The sequence below is a fragment of the Primulina eburnea genome, chromosome 9, assembly GCF_022965805.1.
Source record: "Primulina eburnea isolate SZY01 chromosome 9, ASM2296580v1, whole genome shotgun sequence".
Classification (NCBI taxonomy): domain Eukaryota; kingdom Viridiplantae; phylum Streptophyta; class Magnoliopsida; order Lamiales; family Gesneriaceae; genus Primulina; species Primulina eburnea.
Window position 1 is genome coordinate 1,864,317 of NC_133109.1, and position 18,020 is coordinate 1,882,336.

Here is an 18,020-nt window from a genome sequence, read left to right on the forward strand (position 1 = left end):
ATTAGGGTTTCCACGTGAGTCCATGTTCTCCTTTCATTTCATTATGCTGTTGGCCGACATTGTTCATTTCCATTTGCATCTCTTTTCATTATTTCACAACAATTAACTAACTACTTCATGCTAGCTATTTTCATGCATGAATCAATATCTTACTGTTCATGTACGTCAAGATTTTGAAAAACATTAAATTTGAAAAGAGTTTGTAAAACGGGTCTGAAATACAAACTTATAAATTTGTATTTTTAACTTAAACGGGTTGGTTTTAGTACGAAAAACATGGTTTTTAAGATTCGGTTCTGATCAACCACGCGAAGGAATGGTTTTTCATTCGCTCCTAAATTTTATGCAACCTGATTTGAATCGGCGAACGACACGGGACAAGTGGATACTATATGCCACAGGTAAGTCATAGGTGTATATCATTATCAAGAGACAAAATTTGGAGAGGAGATGATTCTTGAAATTTCGGGAGAGAAATTTGAATCTCTTCTTGTCATAAAACGACTCTCGATGATGGATAGTTCGACTCAGACGAGATCCTTGATGCGATGAGGCCCATGGGCCTCGATGGCTAATTAAATGTGGGCCTGTAACTCAGATCGTAGTTGTGCCTAGTTCTAAAGAGTTTCCTGGGCCTCAAAATTTGGGTTCTGTGATAAAAACAAACTAAGTTGCATTCCATGTAGGTTATGGTTGAGCGCAGGGTTGGCTCGATCTAATTCAATATCCATGAAACTAACATGGAATGAATCGATTGTCCACCAATCCTCTAGTTCCACAGAGTCATCAGAAGTCGATGAAACCGAACTTTTTCTTGGCCCGTAATGTCGTCTTCATAGCTTGCGCCCATTCATCATAGTTCTCACCCTTTAGTTGAACATGTATGATATATATGTTTCCTGGGTTGTCGCTGACAGAAAAGTAAAACGGAGATGTGAACTTCGAAGACACGTCTCCTCCTTCCTTCTTTTTTTATCTTCATCTTTTACAGCCATGTTTATGGCTCTGATACCATGAAACAAGAATATTTTGGATGAGAAAAGTGTACTCTTCGTTCATAATATTACATGCTAATATACATCCTAATACAAATATCTTATTTATTGTTTGTTTATTTATTTGTTTTGTGCAAGTTTCTGAAAATAGTGCTCCATTTGTCCAGAAAAGTAATACAAGTTTGTAACAAATGTTTATTGATTTGATTTCTGATGCTTTGAGAAGAGTAAGCTCAATATTCTATAGCAAACACAAAACGAAAATTATGTTTTTTTCAAGGAATATAAGTGTCTATTTGAGTATAAATAAAATCAATCATAAAAAAACACTATACAAGAATGTCTCCATTGTCCCTAATATTAAATATTTCTTTGTCTGACTATCAAACGTTGGATTGTTACGCTTTGTTTTTCTGACCGAGAGAATATCTCAGAGATGGCACGTCAACAGGATTAATCATTCCAACGTACGTACGTTGAAAATCAGAGCAAATTAATGTAAACAATAAAACAAATAATGCCGAGTGTGTTTCTCTGTCTTATTCTTTCTGTTGTAGTAATTTTCTGTACATTATTTCTCGATCTTCCTCGCTATGCATCATCATTTACATGTAAATATCATCACAAAACAAGCCAAATTCGCCAGTAAAAGTATTGATCAAACCACTTTCTGAGATCTGATCCTCGAAACCGAATGTCAGTTGTGATTGAATATTCATGTGATCATCAACCGAAATGCTGTTGGATTGCATTTCGAATTGCCCTTCATTCAGAAGAAAACCATGAACCAAACCGTCGTAGAAATTCGGATTATCATATTGATCAATGTTATTCTTGAAATCCACTTCGCTGCACGAGTTCACCGGGTGATCCTGGCCATGAAACTGGTCTAAAGCTAGCCACTCGGTGAAAAGAACTTTTGGTAAATTGCTTTTTTGGACTCCCCACGAGTGGTCTGTTTCTACTATCTGCCCTTCCTTGTTTTCAAACGATTCAGCGATAGAGTTTTGGGAGATTGACTCGAAGGGAGGCAATGTTTCTAGTTTTAAAGGTTGGTTATTCGCGCATTCGTCTTTGATCCGAGCTTCGGTTTCAGCCTCTTTCGCCACCCTTTTCTTCAGATAAGAATGCCAGTGGTTCTTTATCTCGTTATCAGTTCTTCCAGGCAAATGACGTGCTATCTGTGACCACCTGAATTATATCAATAGTATTAAAAATCCACCAGGAGAACGTGTATCCATTGCTTCATACATTAATGCTGTATGTATAGATATACATACACATAGATATATATAATTTAATCTTCTGTATAATTGATCGAAAGGACTCAGTTTCTTACTTGTTGCCTAGTATTTGATGAAGGGCCATGATTGTCTCCTCTTCCTGCATGCTAAACATTCCTCTCTTTAGTCCCGGCCTTAAATAATTAATCCATCTTAACCTGCAGCTCTTCCCATTCCTCTGCAAACCTGCGATCATGTAAAACGATGATGTTACAGAATACTCGCCAGGAGCCTCGGCCTGCTGGCTTAATCTACTCAATTGAGCAAGGGATCGACCGTGTCGATTAACGACTACAAAGTCAACCATAATGCTGATTTCTATCCTATAAATTAAGATGTCTAGATGGTTATACTGTCAACCTTCATCCTTATAACACAGTATTATTAAATCATATTCACCTAGGAACATATATTTCTAATGTTGTTTGACTTCTGGCAGCAAACTCACTGGTTCAAATATTATTCTATGTATATATATATATATTTACTGCCTTAAAGAATTAACAAATTCTGATGAAGTGTGTTAGGACCTTCAACATGTAGGTTTGTCCTAGTTTTATTACATCATCTTACATATGATGTCATGATGAACAATAAGACGACTCAATTGATCACGTTTATCTTCGAATTCTTTACATACAGCTTAAATGGAATGTCGATGGAAAACGACGACGACCTAAAGATTCGAGGTGCATGTGAGCATGATCTTATGTTTATATACAAGTATGATACTAGCACGAAATTTATAACTTACCGGCATTTATAGGAACCGAGCTCCAACAACCATGGCCATACATCATGATGTAGTTTTTTAGCTTCTGATCTTCGTCCGGCGACCATAGTCCCTTTCTGTGCTTCTTCTTTGGCTTATGATCTAATGGCTTGCAACCCATTCTTGAACAAGCTAAGTAGGATTCAAATTATGTAACTGTTTCTTCCCTGATGTTTTTGAGTTGTTTAGTGTAATATATTTGTACAAGGAATGGAGGTTTGTGGAGAATGAGGTTTTGTTGTGAAGTTGGGAATCTTGGTACTTGGAAATTTAAAGGATGGAATTAGTAAGGAAAGTTGTTGTTTTTTTTTTTAAAAAAAAAAAGACTGGGAAAATATGGCATTACCTACTTCTTTGATTAATTAGAAATTATATTAAAAAAGTTATAATCCAATTTTTTAATATATTGTCGGTATACTCATTGTTGATTTTATAATAAATGTATTTCACATTATCGAAGAGTAAACACAATCAAATTAATGGATTGACTAGTAAAAAGTTTTTGAACAAGAGTGAGTGTCATGTGAGACCGTCTCGATATTTGAATCTGTGTGACGGGTCAACTCTACCGATATTCACAATAAAAAATAATACACTTAGTATAAAAAGTAATATTTTTTCATGGATGACCCAAATAAGAACGTATTTGTGAGACAGATATCTTATAGTAATCCACGAGTTGACCTGTCTCACAGATTAAGATGTGTGAGACGATCTCACATGAGACTCACTCAAAAATGTTTGTCCATCTATAGAATAGTTGTTATGTTATCCATATATACTGTTATTCAATTTAATAAGTGATTTTATCTCATTTATTTAATAACGAAAGCTTATGATGATTCATAAAAGGTTACAATTGACTCATATAATAATCTAGGTTAATCGTTTTCGTACAACAAATATAGATACGAATAATTATATAGAAACTAACAAAAAAAAAAGCATTTCCCTAATTCCCCGCCAATATTAATTTCAAGCCAAACCAAATAGAATTGAAGGATTTAACAAAGGGACATAATTAATTAAGATTTTAAGTTTATATCGACGAATGGTTTACGTGTGATGTCTTCGTCTTTAAAGTTCGGTTTGGTCATTAGTAATAGTTTTCTTGGCGTGTCGAATCTTCATATATTGTCAATTTTTGACAAAATCCAATAATTAGCAATCATTTTTATTAAAAAAAAAATAAGAAGTTTGGTTATTTTATAATTAACCAAAAAACTAATAATTAACATGTCGATAGTGCGATTATATTGTATTTTTATTTGGGCAAATTATGCTTAAAACTTAATCATTTATTCATTACCCGAAGTCTTCGAAATATGGAGACACAAGTAACCTCATGGAAAACACTTTGTCTTTATTGAAAAAAACACTAAACATGTTTATTAGGTTGGGTATGAACATTACAATGCACATAAGATTAAGTGTGTGTCTGTCAATGTGGAAAATTATGTTTTGTAAGTCGACTATGTTGTCAGATTTCATTCTTACTTCGTCACAGTTTTGGTTCTTTTTTTATATGTGACACAGATGTGGAGCTCATGTAACATCGATATGGTACTGAAACGTGCAGTGTCACGTCAATATTTTTATGAAAAAGAACTGAAATTGCAGAAAAGTGAAATATATGAGAATAAAACTGAAATTTTCTAATTAGTAATTAATTAGAAAATATATTGGACTCAGCTGTGCTGCTCCCTGCCGAAGGTCATATAAAATATATATTATAGTTTGTAATATCTGTAAAATCGAGTAAAAAAATATTTGCGCCAAAAAATTCTGAATAATGATTAATAAATAATGATTTGGTATGTATTTAAAAGTCAAGTGGAATTTTCTTGTACCGTAGATGTCTTCAATTATTAAAATTCGGAAAGTCAATGACGCATAAAATATGTTAATTAATTATATTAAAAAAAATTAGATTTGTTTGGTTTGATAATCGATTAAAGAAATAATATTTAAATTACTAATAGCGTTTTTAGATGTAATAATGGTTTTTGCTGAATAAAACGATCAAATCATGACGTTTAAGCTGTTGTACGGTTCAAAATATTTGAGTCACGCCATTACAGCAAGTGTTAGGTTTTACAATTGGTATCAGGAGCTAAGGTCATGAGTTCGATTATCATTGATTGCAAGAAATACAATTATTGAGAAAGAGATTATTAAAGTGCAATAATTATTCCTGCTGGATAGATCGATTGAACCATGGCGTTTGAGTTGTTATACTGTTTCAATTATTTGAGTTGCACCATTGTCACCAAAAATAACTTTCAGCAAAACGACAACCACTCGATTCTACATTTTTTTTCCATATAATTAATATGAAGTCAAGTTGATGTATTTTTTTTTCTCCAAATCTTTGTGTTTAATAATAACAACCTGTGTTTGTTTTTTTTAAGAGGATAAAAAAAAAGAATCATTTTTAAAAAAACATTGACCACCCAAAATAAATTTTCTTTCTATATGCATATATGGTACAGCACATAATAATTTTATAGAAAAAAAAAATAAATTATACACATCTCCGGACCTGAACAAAGATAATTTTTTAAAAATTCTTCCATTTCATACTTGTAATAAGTAATGAAGTCAGATATTTGAGTTAGGTACAGAAAACTAAGATTTAATCGCCATTAAATCAACATTTTAGTTTCGTTCGTAACCTTAATTTCAAAAATTAGTTAGCTTTAAATCATGTTTTACTCTGCAATTCATTAAATTAATTTCCATTTTTTTTTTTTGCAAAAACTTGTGTGAGACGGTCTATAGGATCATATTTTGTGAGACAGATCTCTTATTTGAGTCATCTATGAAAAAATATTACTTTTTATGCTAAGAGTATTACTTTTTATTATGAATATTGGTATGGTTGATGTGGGGACCCGGACGCTGATCTGTCTTATTAATCATCTTTGGGATTTAATTATCAATTAAGATAAAACAGGGTCTAAAAATTTTTCTTTTTAAAATGTAACTGCGGAAGGTAATGGAATCTAAACAATATACATCTCTGTATAAAAACTACAGTTCAGTAGAAAAGCACAATACTGTACAACCTAAGTCTAAGGTTCAATTACTAAATTCAAGTAATAAACTAAGTCTGCTACAAGTCCGGAATCACCACGCTAACTCGTCTTCTCTCATCGTCATCTCGACCCTGATCCAGCCCCACCTGTTGTCATGCACACATACAAAACAAGACAACAGCCGGATAACTCCGGTGAGAATAAATCCCAGTATAAAACATGGTAAGCATGTATATAAACAAACTAAATCATAAAACATGCTATCATGTATAGAAACAATCTATTTCATAGTCTATGAAATTAATCAAATAAGCATGCAACTCAATTCAGATAAACATGCATATAAACAATCTTAATCATAAAACATGCTAACCCAACTGAAAGCAGTAATGATGGGTCCCAAGATCTAGGAGCCACATCCATATAAGCATGCAGTTCTAATCAAATCATGTCTAGACTTAACTCGATCTATAACTCTAGGGATCCCGTTGTGAATAAGACGTCACTGTCTGTCACCTACCCTACCAATCGAGGTGCTGTACGTCTTATTCCTAGACTTCGGCCTGATCTGTATCCGCATCTACAATAGGGGCGGTGATCTTCCCCTAAGCTGTGATATCGCCGAACATCTAGAAGTCTGCCTGATCTCCAGACTGTCCTATCTTAATGCATGAATACACAATCTGTAAACAAACATAATCATTCTAATGCAATGCCACAAGATCTATAAACAAAGCATAGCAAGATTTGTATACAAGTTCTATAAACAAATCTATAAACAATCATATCAAAACATAAATAATAGTCTAGTATGTGATTTGTTTGGGAAACTCAAATGAGATCTGATTTGAGTTATATCTTCCCAGATATCACATGAATTATACATTTGTCGTCCCGGTCTGACGAAGACGATGACCTGTATCCAACTCTGTCCATCTCGAATCTGAAATGACAATATCGAATACTCTGTATCAATGAATAACTCAATACATAATCTGTTCTGACCAATACTCAAATCAGTATACAATCTGATCAATATCTGAACAAGATACAATCTAATTCATGTCATCGACATTACAATACAATCTGAATAATTACAGAGTCTGATCAATCTCAATCAATACTGAATCTGATCAATATCAATCAACTGATGTTTCGACGGTATAATAATACAAGTCTGAATAACCCCGTCAATCTGAACATCACAAATATAATACTGAACTCATAATCTGTGCCCACATAATTCATACTCTGAATATTAACACAATTCTGATATAAAATCTCAGTCAATATCTTTCAAAAATCATAACAATTACAGGAACAATCTGTTCTTTAATCTGACTTCAATTCTACAATATCTACGGTAGCAGAAACACCATATCTGAATCATATTCAATTCTGACGATATCATATTTTCAAAACATCTCAAAACTTAATAAAACTTACGTCCAAATGAAGTCTGCGTTGCTAGGAACTCAATACCGTAATCGGATTCAAAAACAGACGGACGGATTGTCAAAATCTTCAATCAAACTCAAGAGCTTCCCTCGGTTTCCCTCTGAATTTCCCCAAGAATTCTTGCATGTATATATATATATATATACACACGAACATGCAATAGGCCAAGTGGCTCGCCTTTCAAGCTACACGTTACTCGCTAGGGCGGACAAAAGTTTCCGCTCGGGCGAGTAACTCTCGGCCCTCGCCCATTCCAGCAGCCTCGCTCGGGCGGTCAAAAACATCCGCCCTGGCGAGTGACTCTCGGCCCTCTTCTCCTAGGCACTCTCGCTCGGGCGGTCAAAAACGTCCGCCCGGGCGAGTCACTTTCGCCCAACACTATTATTATCTCATTTTGATCTTAAAATAACCTGGTTATAATCATGTCTACTCAAAATCAATAATCTCAAACTAACATGTTGAGATGTTAGGTCGAACATCTCGGTGTAAAATACACCACGCCCGGCTTCGTCATTTGAGTTCCTATAACCTTAATTATGTCAATTAATCAACATCTGATTACCGTAATTAAATCTCGGGCATTACAGTTGACCTGTATCATAGATAAAGATTTGTGAGATCGTCTCACAAGAGACATACTCGCCCATTTTTTTATATCATTGCACGAGTAGAACAAGTTTACTTAATTCTGTAGCTAAACTTATCTTCTTTTTTTATGATTTAAACCTTAACCAAATCAAAAATTAACTTATTCAAACAAATCTGAAAGGATTACTGAAAAAGTCTCACGTGTCCTTTTGGAAAACAAAAATGTGTCAATTGTAAGTATTAAACGATTTACCAATGTTTAATATTATTTTTATGACAAAAACTTGTGTGAGACGGTCTCACGGGTCGTATTTTGTGAGACGGATCTTTATTTGGATAATCCATGAAAAGGTATTACTTTTTATGCTAAGAGTATTACTTTTTATTGTGAATATGGGTACGGTTGACCCGTCTCACGGATTGTGATCCGTGAGACGGTCTCACATGAGACCTACTCTATTTTTATATGCAACTTTATTGAATGTAATGATATATTTTATATAATTTTTTTAACTTGTCTTCGGGGGCGGGTTAGGGTGGACTTTAGCCATTAACCTTAATTTATATACATGGATAACTTTTAAATAATCTAGCATTTTTTTAGAATATAAAACAGGAATGTGGTTATTTTAATTTATATATTTATCCAATATAGTTTTATACTTTGTATGTAGGATGTAACCGAGCCGAGCCGAGCCGAGCCGAGCCGAGCTGTGGGGACCCGAACTTAATTCAATTTTTAATCACTTTCTAGGAATAATTAATCAATTAAAATAAACAGGGTCTAAATTTTTTTTTTTTTTTTTTAAATACTAGAGTACGCAGCATATGAAATAAGTCTTATCTCATTTACAAGATCACTATCCAGATCTAAATACAAGTCCTGTACAAATATAAATCATAATATTTACTGTTTCTTCACTACAGCTCAGGTGATGTAACAGATATACTCCTAAGTCCGGATCTCCACGCTAACTGTCTTCTCTCATCCTCTTCTTGACCCTGATCCAGCCCCACCTGTTGTCATGCACACATACAAAACAAGACAACAGCCGGATAACTCCGGTGAGAATAAATCCTAGTATAAACAATGTATACATGCAATCATATAAAAACATATATAAAAGCATATAATAAATATTCATAACATGTATCAAATCAGAAACATAAATCAATATCAAGCAAGGAATCATACTCAGACTCAAACTCGACTCAAACCTCACTCGAGTTGTGCAATCCCGACAAAACATTAATTTATACATTTCACTCTGTTACTCTGACTCTGTCGAAGTCTCGAACTCAAAGCCTGTCAATATTCAATCTGACAATAACAATATCGAGGGTACGGTATCAATACATCACTCAATCAATATTGGATATAATCAGAATTTAATCAAATTCTGTTTCAACAACATAACGTTATATTTCCAATATACCCGGCACTACCATATCAGTCAGATATCAATCCCAACACCTCATACTCGATAATACTTCAATCTTGATATCAATTCTCAATCAACTCAACTCTAAAAATCATAACAATTCCATATGGTATTTGTTCTTCAGTCCGGTTTCAATTATACGATGTTTAACATGACAAGAACATCATATATGAATCATATCAGATTCTGACAATATCATAATTTCAGAATATATCCAAACGTAGCAAAACTTACGTCCAGTTGTAGCCTACGTCGATAGAAACTCAATACCGAAATCGGATTCAAAATCGGACGGCGGATTTCTCACAAAAGGCGTAAGGATTTTTCGTAACTTTCCTCGGCCCTTTCTCGATTCTTCGTTCTGATTCTTGCTCCTGAACAATTCAATGTACATATATACTATATATATATATATATATATATATATATATATATATATATATATATATATATATACACACACACACACACACACATACACGTACATGCAAGAGGACGAGTGGCTCATCCCACATATTACACGTCTCGCGCATATGCGCGACATCATCGGCGCATTTGCGCGAGACCTACTGGTCTCGTCGCTCAGCACTCACGCATATGCGCGCATTCAACCGGCGCATATGCGCCCAACTCTCTGGACGTATCGCGCATGTGCGCGCTTTACGTCGCGCATGTGCGCGCAGAGTTCGATCTTGGCTCCTTGGCTTTCGCACAGCTCGCGCATACGCGCGCCTACTCTTCGCGCATATGCGTGAGACCTTCGGTCTTCGCCCAAAACTCGGTTTTCTTCCGTCTTTTCGGTCTAATCATATCCGTCTATAATTTCATTTTAATTATCCATAATTCATGGTAAATTACAATAATCGAAATCTCAGGCCTTACACGAGCCGAGCCGAATTTTTGAATGTTTGGAGCTCGATCTTTATTTAACGAGTTATTAATGACTCACGATTATATTCAAACTTTTATAGAGCCTAAACGAGCGTAATAAATATAAATTATAAATTTAGATTTTCATTAAATTCATTGAAAATAAATTATATATTTAAAGAAAAATATAACATTCTTATTAAAAAAAATTAAATATTCTAATAAATAAATCTAATTGATTTTTTTATATATATACTTCATAAGTAATGTGCAAAATTAATCAATCAAATATCAAAACTATTATTTTTTATTTAAAAGATGTTTTATGAATTTACCAACGAACATGTTAATGGGCTAATGAGCCGAATATTATAAAGCTTGAGTTTTATTTGTTTATCTTAACGAGACTCATTAAACGATCTCAAATGAGCTTTTATCGAATCGATCTTCGAATAACTCATAAACAGTTTGGTTCATTTATATCATATTTGTATGTGTTTATATCAATCTATTATTAGTGTGTTTTTGTGTGTGTGTATACACTCGATAAAATAAAAATATACAAATATTAAATAATAAAATAAAAATAAAAATAAAAAAATTTTAATGCTAAATTATTTGATTAAATAATGCATCATATAATTTCTATTTTTCACTTATTTTTCCGAGTGTTCATTTAAACAGTTCATTATTATATGTTATATTTATTTTGCATCTTGATATATTAAATTTTAAGAATATTTTTTTTCCAAATAGAAGTGTTATTGAATTTTAAAATTTATCTTGTTCATATTATAAAAATTATATTTACATTGAAGAACACTTAAATCGTCACAAGAACTTCTATGCAACAGTCTCATGTATCAATTTTGTGATATGGATCTTCGACTTGACTGTGGATACTCGACTGATCTATGAAAAATACTAATTTTTATGATAAAATCTTTAATTTTTCACTGTAAGTATGGTCTGTTATGGTTCAACCTCTCTATTTAGAAATCTTGGTTACACCCTTGCTTGTATTGGCTTGTTCTAATTTTTCTTTTTTGTTTTTTGATAGGTCTTATCTAATTATTATTTTCAATGACATGAGAACTCATAGTCGGTATCATTTGACATGTATTAGGCAAACTTCTAACATCTAAAATTTAATTATATCAGGTAGTTATTTTCTCACCATAAGGTAGAGAAAAAGGAAAAATTTGTGAAAATATATTCATGATTCAAGATTTTATATTTGTATATCATCGGACATCAACGTTATCAACAAGTACGAGGTTTTCGATTTGAAATCTAATTTACCGTCTCTCCCGCAACTAAAAAAAATTGCATCAGAGGAAACTGATAATTGTAGTTCTTACTATATAATGAGAGTGACCAAATATAACGCTGTGTGCGTTCGTTGTGCTTTCTCTTTCCGCCAATCATAATCACTCATACTTTCAGAGTAATTAAGACGACGGTTTTAGTCCTAACAATTCTCATTAAAGAGATTAATTAAAAATTATGACATCGCATAATGCACGACCTTTGAGATTTTATTTGCTTTATAATATGTCGCGAGAAAGGGACAAGTAGTAAAATACATTCTTCCAATAAAAAATATTTTAAAAAATTACAATTATATATATATATATATATATATATATATATATATATATATATATATATATATGTTTGCACAATATTTGGTGTTGCCGGCGTGCCAGGTACGAGGTTGCACCGATTTGTGTGAAAATGATAAAAATCTAACATCTAAAAACAAACGAAAGTGAATTCTAAATTTGACCGTCGGTTCTAATCTACTAAAACAACTATAACCCCAAAATGAAGAAAATTATTGGAATTTGAGGAATCAATCTCTGACATCGTTTATATTTTCAATAAACTGTAGAAATTTATAAGACATAGAAATATAAAATATAAAGTTTCTGAAATCTAAAACGATAAGATCTAGAATGCTAGAAATAATTGGAACGCTTGAAAACTAGTGCATGAAAGACTGAAAATTTTGCAGAGAGAGTATTTGCAGATTTTTGTCTGTGTAGAGAGTTGTGTGTAGTGTCCTTCTGTGCTTGCCGATCCCTTTTTTCTTCAAAGTGAAAGGTGGTTTCTTCCGCTCCTCATGAGCCCATGATCTTTCCCACTATTTTCTCATGATGCCATCTGAAAATATATTAATGTGTCATTTAATTTACTCATTCAATTCAAAAATTTGATGGTCCAGGAACGTAAGTTATTTTAAATATTATCCAGCCAATTCAATTGAAGGTATTCGTGCCAAATACAGTCTCAACCCATTTTTATAATTAATATTTCTTTAAAAAATTATTATCTTATAAAAAATTCTTCATTTTATTTGATTTTCTATGTTTAGAAAATGAAGTCAGTGAATTGTCGGTACAAACATGGAATGTCAACAATTGGAATTTATATATAACGCAAAATATTTTCAAGAAACACTGAATCTGGATTTTGTTAAATGTAATATTATTTATATATATTCTGGCCAATCTGCTGTAAAGATTGTACAATGTAAATTCTTCATATGTGAAGAATTTACATTGTCTTAAGTATGTCGAAGTCTCAGCCTCATCAAGAATATATCTCTTTTTATCTTTTAACTTCTTCTTCTTTTTTTTTTTCACTTGGAAAGATTCATGTTTTGTAAATTTTTAATTCTTGTTAACAAACGTAGCTTAGAAGGGTTCTTCAGTTTGTGATTAAGAAAATAAGAAACGATCTTGGTATTTGAGTAAAGAATAGGTCTATTGTGAAATAGTATCATGAATCTTTATCTGTGAGACGAGTCAATCCTACCGATATTCACGATAAAAAATAATACTCTTAACATAAAAAGTAATATTTTTTCATGGATGACCCAAATATGAGATCTGTCTCACAAAATATGACTCGTGAGACTGTCTCGTACAAGTTTTTGCGTTGAGGAAGTAAAATAGTGGAAAAAAATTGTCAAGACAAACTAAAAGAAAATCCGACAAGCCACATTCCGATTTAAAAAAAAACTGTTTTTTAAAGATCTTATTTTAAAATGTTATTGTATTCAATCGTCTATTCCCCAACTATAATGTTTCGGTGCTCCTCCTTCATAAAATCTCCATAAAATAAAAAGTTTCTTCTTTATCAAAAATAAAAAAATAAAATAAAAGATTTATTCTACTTGTTAGTTGTTACATTCAAACATTATAATGGTACATCTTTAAAAATATTTTAAATAACCAAAAAAAAAAGAGGAAGTAGACATGTTCTTGAAGCCTGGTAAAATAATTGTTCATATTTCATATGTTAAACGGATACATTGTGAGAAAATAAAAAATGAGTGAAAATTGCAACATGTTCAATTTCATGAACAAGAAACACTTGGTAAACTTGAAAACACACGGTTAAATAAGTTTGCTAAACCACATGATGCAACCAGCATGATTCGATGCCGAACCTACGCCTTTAGAAAGCCAATTGGTTAGCCTCTCGAGTTCAAAAACGCCAAATTAGAAAACAAGTTCATAGTTTTGCGAGGCCTCAGAGGATTCAACACAGAATGATCTACGGATGGATCATGTTGAACTGGAACCTGGATAGCTGCTGTGGGATGGTCGATATAACAGGTCCATATCTCTGACACAGATCAACAGAAGGCTTTGTAAACATTATTGCGTTTTAGATATATGAATATATATTATGGCTACTATATTAAGATCAATCTCCAGTAAATGCTGACAGAACGAGTGTATACGAAATGAAGTAGAATAGTCATGAAGATCATAGGAATTACCAAATTAGGTTGATCTACTCGTACCTGAACATTGTCATATAGCTCAAACAGTGGAACAGCAAGAAGTTTCAAGTTCTTAGGGACAGCAAAATACTCTCGTTCAGACAAGTGTACAAGGAAAAGCTTCTTGCACTCCTATGTCACCAAATAATAACGGTGTGTTATTTGAAAGTCAAATGAAAATATAACATACTACATGCGAATGCTGTGGTAGCAGCAGCACACGGCGTGGTACCTTAGGCTTTGTTATGTGTGGGGGGCAATAAGGGTACATAATGGTTTCGAAATTTGGTCTCCACCAGACTGCTACACACTCACCAATCTGCTTGAAATTTAGCATCACAAAATAAGCATCTCCAAAGCAAAAATTTAACTAATTGTCTAACCAACATCAAGCTGATGAACAAGAAGCAGCAATAAACAACATATATGCAGACACGTGAGTCTTCTGTCTGAAACGATGTATCAGCTGAATGGACATGGAACTCACATTTTTTCCTTCAGATGTACACATGATGTAACAACTAGACAAGTTTCGGAAATAATATTGAGATTAAGTTTCATGCTTCTGATACTACTTGTTAGGATAGATAGCTCACCACTTTCCATTTTCACATTGGATTCTTGATATTTTCCAGTATATATTAATAGTTCCTTAAAACAGTACCTGCCAATCAGGCTGTAAAGAAGGTGAATTAGCTGCAAGTTTGCTCGAGAGTTTCCTTTTCAACCCTTCAATCTCTGTGAATTAGTTTAAAAAGAATCAGAAAAAACATAAATAAGCATAACGAAATTGAGTAACACAATGCTTGAAGTTGGAACTTGGAAGGAAATCTCTCTCTGAATTCACAGAATACAATGACCAATAACATGAAGTATAATTATCATACCGTTCTCTCCTGGTTTCAATCTGCCACCTGGCAGCTTGCAGAAAGTATTTCCAATTTGCAGAAGAAGGATATGGGGATGATTATGTTCTTGTACCTGAAAGTTCAGGCATATTTCACTCCAATTAGAAAAAGCAAGATGAATAAAATGTTAAGTCACATTTAATAATTACAATAATAAGACCAAGATAAAAAAATAATAATAATTAATAGAGTCGATATCCTTATGCTATTATGACAGAATCCTAGTTGCAGGTCCCAATTCCAATATTCTCCGGCCATAAATTTTCCAATCATAAGATAATATAATTGCGATAATGCAATGAGATTCAGCTACAATTGAATCTCCAAAGAAGAGACCCCTAATAGGTTGATTTCCTGCTCATGAATGCTTTACTTCCTAGATGTAGTATGCATAAAATCCATCTGTTGAAATAACTCAGACAAGAAATTCACAAAAAAAAATTCTGTAGACAGAAACACTGCATGGAATAAGCAATTGAGAGCACTTTTAGGACAATGACTTATCATGTTATGAAAATGACACCGATATGCCAATTTCAGTTGTGATCCACAAATGATGTCGATGGTACATGAACTACAATGAGGGATATTGTTTCTGGCCGTATTTCCTTGGAATGATAAAAGAAAAATAGAAATATTAGCACCAGTTTATGAGATGACGGCATTTCTTAATACCAGGTATTCACTATTATTCTTCTTTTTTTATCACAGTAGAGTATTATGTTCTTAAACATGACAAAAAAGCATTGCAACTAAAATTTTTATGTACTCTACAATGGAATTGCACGTCACAGAAAAAGAAGGTAGAATAAAACCCAGAGAACTGCATTAAAAAACAGCCAGATCAAACCAAGAATCTCATGATTGCTTCCATTACACAAACAACAGATTGTTGGGAATTCAATCAAGAAGTAGAAATAAAATGCTAGTCTACCTGTGCCTCTGTTAATACATTCTGGAAAAGCAAATTAGATTTCCATGCATCTAGTCCTCCACTTCACAATATGAAACAGAGACCAGGATAGAAAATTCAAAAACTATCAACTATGTCAAAGATAAAGAATAACTATAAGTTGACTGGAAACTTATTAAAAATACATGCTTAATAGCAACAACTTGTTTTAATTTCAGAGTCAGTATAATCGGGTCAAGAAGTGATGTCCAACCAAATGTAACAAAACAAAATGAGCATGTTTGATTGTGATTCTCAGAGCGATAGGACATGAAGGTAATGTTACTAGATAAAGGCATTATAGTACTATGTGTGAACCTAGAATTTTAAGGTGAAAAAATATCGACAATCTTGTTTTCAAAGGAAACATGAAAAAAATGCTTGAACAAACAATTTTTATTAACATTTCTCAAGAAAACATCTAAAGACACAAACTTTTGACCAAATTTGGGTTCAATTAATCAAAACATTCCTATCCACTTCCTCCATTCTAATCTTTGGACCAAATGGAGAGTTCGAGGAATATATTTAACTAAATAGCCAAGTGACTAGCATATTTGTCAACTTGAACTGCTTCAAGACTCAATATCAAAAGATTTAACAAGAAAATATGTCTCTCGAAATGCATACGCAAAAACATTAGAATCATCGAACATGCCAACAATATGCCAATTGAGGTCAAAATACGCGTACCATCAAAATCCCCTCGACGCTAGTCCTCATGCCTTCTTTCATGTAACTGCAAGCCAAAAAGCAAACAAAATGCTGTAAAATTCGAAATATTCACCTCTAACATTCAACCCCAAAACCCTAAACATCCAATAAATTTGATCTAGGGTTTTACATACACAATACAAACAAACAACTATAAACAAAATTCTTTGCTAAAAAAAAGGAAGAAACAAAAAGCATAAAAAGAAAAGAAAAATACGAACTTGACTTTCATACGAGCAAGACGATCAGCGACTGAAGTATCTTTCTCCATTTTCGGCTCTTTAGTGCCGAAAGTGTAGCTCGACAGAGGATATGTATTCACCACATGTGATGTTACCATTTTCCTCTCTATTCTTCGTTTTTCCTTCAATTGATCTTCGACAAGATTGGCGCTGAAAAAATTTCAATCCTTCTTCCGAAGAATTTGCAGGTAGGTGACCGAGCGGGAGGATTTGGAGCTTGTGGAGTGAGGGGTGGCAGCTACAATTAATCGAACCGAGCTGACCATGAAACTCGAGATCGTATCCAAACTCGAGTTTAAAAGTTCGAACCGATCAACACGTTTATTACTATTATTATTAGAGTTATTCTCCGGTGAGACCGTCTCACGGGTCATAATCCGTGAGACGGATCGACCTTACCCATATTCAAAATAAAAAGTAATACTCTTAGTATAAAAAGTATTACTTTTTCATGGGTGACCCAAATAAGAGATCCGTCTCACAAATACCACCCGTGAGACCGTCTCACACAAGTTTTTGTCTTATTATTATCATTATTATTATTATTATTATTTCGATTTGCTACAATCAGATGTCGATTATTATTTGGTTCATACATGAAAAAATATTATTTTTTATGCTAAAAGTATTACTTTTTATTGTGAATATCAGTAGGTTGACCCGTCTCACAGATAAAGATTAGTGAGACTGTCTCACAAAAGACATACTCTTTGAATGAGAAAGTATTGATAAATTTTATGTTATATCTAGATTGATGAATTTTGATATAAGGATTTCAAATTTACATCTCACTTGATGGAGAGTTCTTGAAATCCATTCATTTATATTTTTAATGAGTATCCCTCTTGTGAGACGGTCTCACGAATCTTTATCTGTGAGACGTGTCAACTCTATCGATATATATATATATATATGTATATGTATATATATATATATATATATATACACACACTAGATAAATC

At 33.0% G+C, this 18,020-nt stretch overlaps 2 protein-coding genes across 2 annotated transcripts; both read right to left on the reverse strand.

Moving 5' to 3' along the window:
* Positions 1 to 1,600: 1,600 nt before the first annotated feature.
* Positions 1,601 to 3,214, reverse strand: LOC140842150 (transcription factor LAF1). Its single transcript, XM_073209959.1, has 3 exons — positions 3,033 to 3,214; positions 2,335 to 2,464; positions 1,601 to 2,186 (listed from the first exon to the last, which is right to left on the reverse strand). Exons 1-3 carry the CDS (start codon positions 3,169 to 3,171, stop codon positions 1,601 to 1,603), a joined length of 855 nt encoding a protein of 284 aa, XP_073066060.1. The 5' UTR covers positions 3,172 to 3,214.
* Positions 3,215 to 13,710: 10,496 nt separating this feature from the next.
* Positions 13,711 to 17,335, reverse strand: LOC140841058 (pre-mRNA cleavage factor Im 25 kDa subunit 2). Its single transcript, XM_073208224.1, has 7 exons — positions 17,038 to 17,335; positions 16,796 to 16,841; positions 15,130 to 15,223; positions 14,907 to 14,980; positions 14,475 to 14,561; positions 14,264 to 14,374; positions 13,711 to 14,082 (listed from the first exon to the last, which is right to left on the reverse strand). Exons 1-7 carry the CDS (start codon positions 17,154 to 17,156, stop codon positions 14,011 to 14,013), a joined length of 603 nt encoding a protein of 200 aa, XP_073064325.1. The 5' UTR covers positions 17,157 to 17,335; the 3' UTR covers positions 13,711 to 14,010.
* Between the last annotated feature and the right edge of the window lie 685 nt (positions 17,336 to 18,020).